The sequence below is a fragment of the Heterodontus francisci genome, unplaced genomic scaffold (assembly GCF_036365525.1).
Source record: "Heterodontus francisci isolate sHetFra1 unplaced genomic scaffold, sHetFra1.hap1 HAP1_SCAFFOLD_61, whole genome shotgun sequence".
Lineage (NCBI taxonomy): Eukaryota > Metazoa > Chordata > Chondrichthyes > Heterodontiformes > Heterodontidae > Heterodontus > Heterodontus francisci.
In genome coordinates, this window is record NW_027141441.1 from 4,040,762 (window position 1) to 4,043,949 (window position 3,188).

The 3,188-nt window shown below is 46.4% G+C and overlaps 1 protein-coding gene across 1 annotated transcript; it reads right to left on the bottom strand.

Moving 5' to 3' along the window:
• Positions 1-797: 797 nt before the first annotated feature.
• Positions 798-1,154, bottom strand: LOC137363461 (histone H2A type 2-B-like; the record flags this gene model as incomplete). Its single annotated transcript, XM_068027286.1, has 1 exon — positions 798-1,154. A coding segment is annotated over exon 1 (357 nt), but the record flags the coding sequence as incomplete, so codon positions are not given.
• Positions 1,155-3,188: the final 2,034 nt, after the last annotated feature.

The window sequence follows — 3,188 nt, forward strand, 5'->3', positions numbered from 1 at the left end:
GTACACAGGATATGTAAGGCAGCTCGGTCACTCTGACTGAAACCGCCAGTTCCCCGGGGTTGCAGACCCTGACACTGCGGGGAGAGAATCCCCGACTCTCTCCCGCCGCCGGGGGAAACAGACAGCTCTGTGTCCGGAGAATAGGGAGGGCCGGGGAGAAGGTACATATTAAAGCGCTGCAGTAGACTCAGCTCCTGTGTGTGCACAACTCGCACTGATTCCGTCCTCTGGGAACAGTGCGGTCTAAACAGATCAGGTTAGGAGAGAAACACACAGCCCGAGAATGGCCTCTTCCTTCCTGCATTTACTCTGTTCCGGGAGCAGATTCTCATTGAGAAGCGGCGCTCAGATCACCAGAGAGAAAAAAAAAACACAATTCAAACTGTCCAAATGAAAAACAGAGAATTAACCCAGACACTTCCATTATTAAATTAATTCATCAGCTCCGAACCAGTTCCCGTTAATGTGCCGGGATAATCTCGGGATTTATCAAATCGAAGGCAGCGGGATTTATTAAATTGTTGATTCTGACACCCTGTAGTTCACTTCTTCACTTAACTAGAGGGGGAGATGTGTGAGCAGAGAAACAGAGCGAAATCCAGAGAGGGAAGTGAAAACACACCTGGACAGATGTGAAACAGGTCAATCCACTGTTCCAATAACTCCATCTCTGACTCCCTCCTGACAGTAACCAGCCCTTTCACAGAGACTGTGAGTGGCTCTGAAAAGAGCCTTTTGTTTATTAGATGACATTTTGGCCGCTTTACTTTTTCTGGGAGCTCTTGAGTGCTGGTTTTCTTGGGCAGCAGCACGGCCTGGATATTAGGCAGCACCCCGCCCTGAGCGATGGTCACTCCTCCCAGCAGCTTGTTGAGCTCCTCGTCGTTGCGGACGGCCAGCTGCAGGTGTCTGGGGATGATGCGGGTCTTCTTGTTGTCACGGGCCGCGTTACCGGCCAGCTCGAGGATTTCAGCAGTCAGATACTCGAGCACAGCAGCCAGATCGACCGGGGCTCCGGCACCCACACGCTCAGCATAGTTACCCTTTCTCAGGAGCCTGTGAACACGGCCCACCGGGAACTGCAGTCCAGCCCGGGAGGAGTGAGACTTGGCCTTGGCCCGAGCTTTCCCGCTGTTCTTTCCTCTTCCAGACATTTCCACAATCTCACAAATACTTTCACAAAGAATGAATAATTTCCTTAGCATTGATAGTGCATCGCCGGCAGTCAGGATGGTCGAGCGGTCTGAGGTGCTGCGTTCAGGTCGCAGTCTCCAGTCGAGGCGTGGGATCGAATCCCACTTCTGACAAGTTGTGTTTTGACTGAACTGGAGGCGTTTGGGAGCAGCGGCAAAAAGCAAAGAAAAAGCAGGAAAGAACATGGACAAACAAAATAACAATGGACCCAAAGATGTTGCATTAAAACATTAGAGTAAGAGGCAACTAAACAAACAGCAGGGCACATAAAAGATCAAAAATGTAACCTTTGTATCGGGGTGGAAGATGTTGCCAATATCCTTAATGAATACTTTACTGTTTTCCCGAATGAGAGGGTGATGCAGATATTGTTATTAAGGAGGAGGAGTGTGAAGTATTGGACGTGATAACTTAAGGAGAGAGGAAGTCTTAATGGGATGAGCATCCTTGAATGTGGATAATTCATCAGGACCAGATGAAATGTACCCCAGGCTGTTGAAAGAAGCCAGGGAAGAAATAGTGGAACAAAAACAAGAAATGCCGGATTCACTCAGCAGGTCTGGCAGCATCTGTGGAAAGAGAAGCAGAGTTAACGTTTCGGGTCAGTGACCCTTCTTCTGAACTCCGAAGTTCCGAAGAAGGGTCACTGACCCGAAACGTTAACTCTGCTTCTCTTTCCACAGATGCTGCCAGACCTGCTGAGTGAATCCGGCATTTCTTGTTTTTGTTTCAGATTTCCAGCATCCGCAGTATTTTGCTTTTAAGAAATAGTGGAAGGTCTGACCATCATTTTCCAATCCCTCACTGGATACAGGTGTGGTGCCAGAGGATTGGAGGTCTTGTAACGTTGCAATAAAAGCAAAATACGAGGCAGATCAAGCATGGCTGATCCTTTCGAGTAGAGAAACAGGGCTGAATTCCCTGAACCAGTGCTGCAGCTTTCAGAATAGAAGGAGCCTATACACACCTGATGGGTTCCACTTAAACAAAAGAGCTGGAGGTGTTGACGGTCAGAACAGATAAAATGTGGAGGAGTGTTTGAAGCAGATTCTGTGTGGTTCCTGTCGTTGTCCTATGGAGTTATTTCACGGAGGTGATTCTGAATGTAATGGATCAACGTGGACCCGTCCAAGGCAAAGGTTCTAAGCTTCCCTGTGGTCCAGCCTGGTTGAATGGAACTGAAGCAAACAAATCATCCAGAAGAGGAAAAGATATGTAAGGCCATGAAAGCACAGAATTCAGATGGATGCAATACCAGATGGTATGGCAAGAGTGTAAAACAGCAACAGACTGGTGAATAAAACTTTCCCATTGAATGAGACAAGAGAAAAGAAGGGTAATAATAGTGTCAGGTGAGTTTTGACACTATTCACATTCCACCTTGATCTGAATAGGACTGTTGAAGGGAATGATTGAGAAGAATAGAGGAGAAATGAAAAGAAAGGAGAAATAAACAAAAGATCTTTTGATTTTAGAATGCTTGTTTTTGTAAATGACAGACTGTAAAGTGTGTGTGTCAGAAGATATAGAGCGAAGTTGGGTGTGACAAGATCACAGGAAAGTTGTGCCCTGAGACAAGGTGTGTGTTGACAGGAAAGCTGCTCTCTTTTGCACAATATGTATTTTATTCATATAATTTGTGCAATTACATTGCAAAGCAGTTCAAATTTAATATTACATAAGGTACAATACAGATCAGTTTCCTTCAATAATGTACATGATGTATCTCAATATCCCTGCCTGCACAGGTTATATTTACAGTATTTACATTACACATCAAACATTCTCTGGTGCAAACAGCCCGAGGGGTTTTACACAGGTTCCAGCCCCTCACTGTACTATGGCCTACTAGGGCCTCAGACTGCAGCCTTTCCCCATTGAGTCTCCATGGTGGCTTCCCCAAGCTTTAATGCCGTCCCACAGCACATAGTCTTGGACGTTGCAATGTGCCAGTCTGCAACACTCGGTCATGGACAGCTCTTTGCACTGGAATA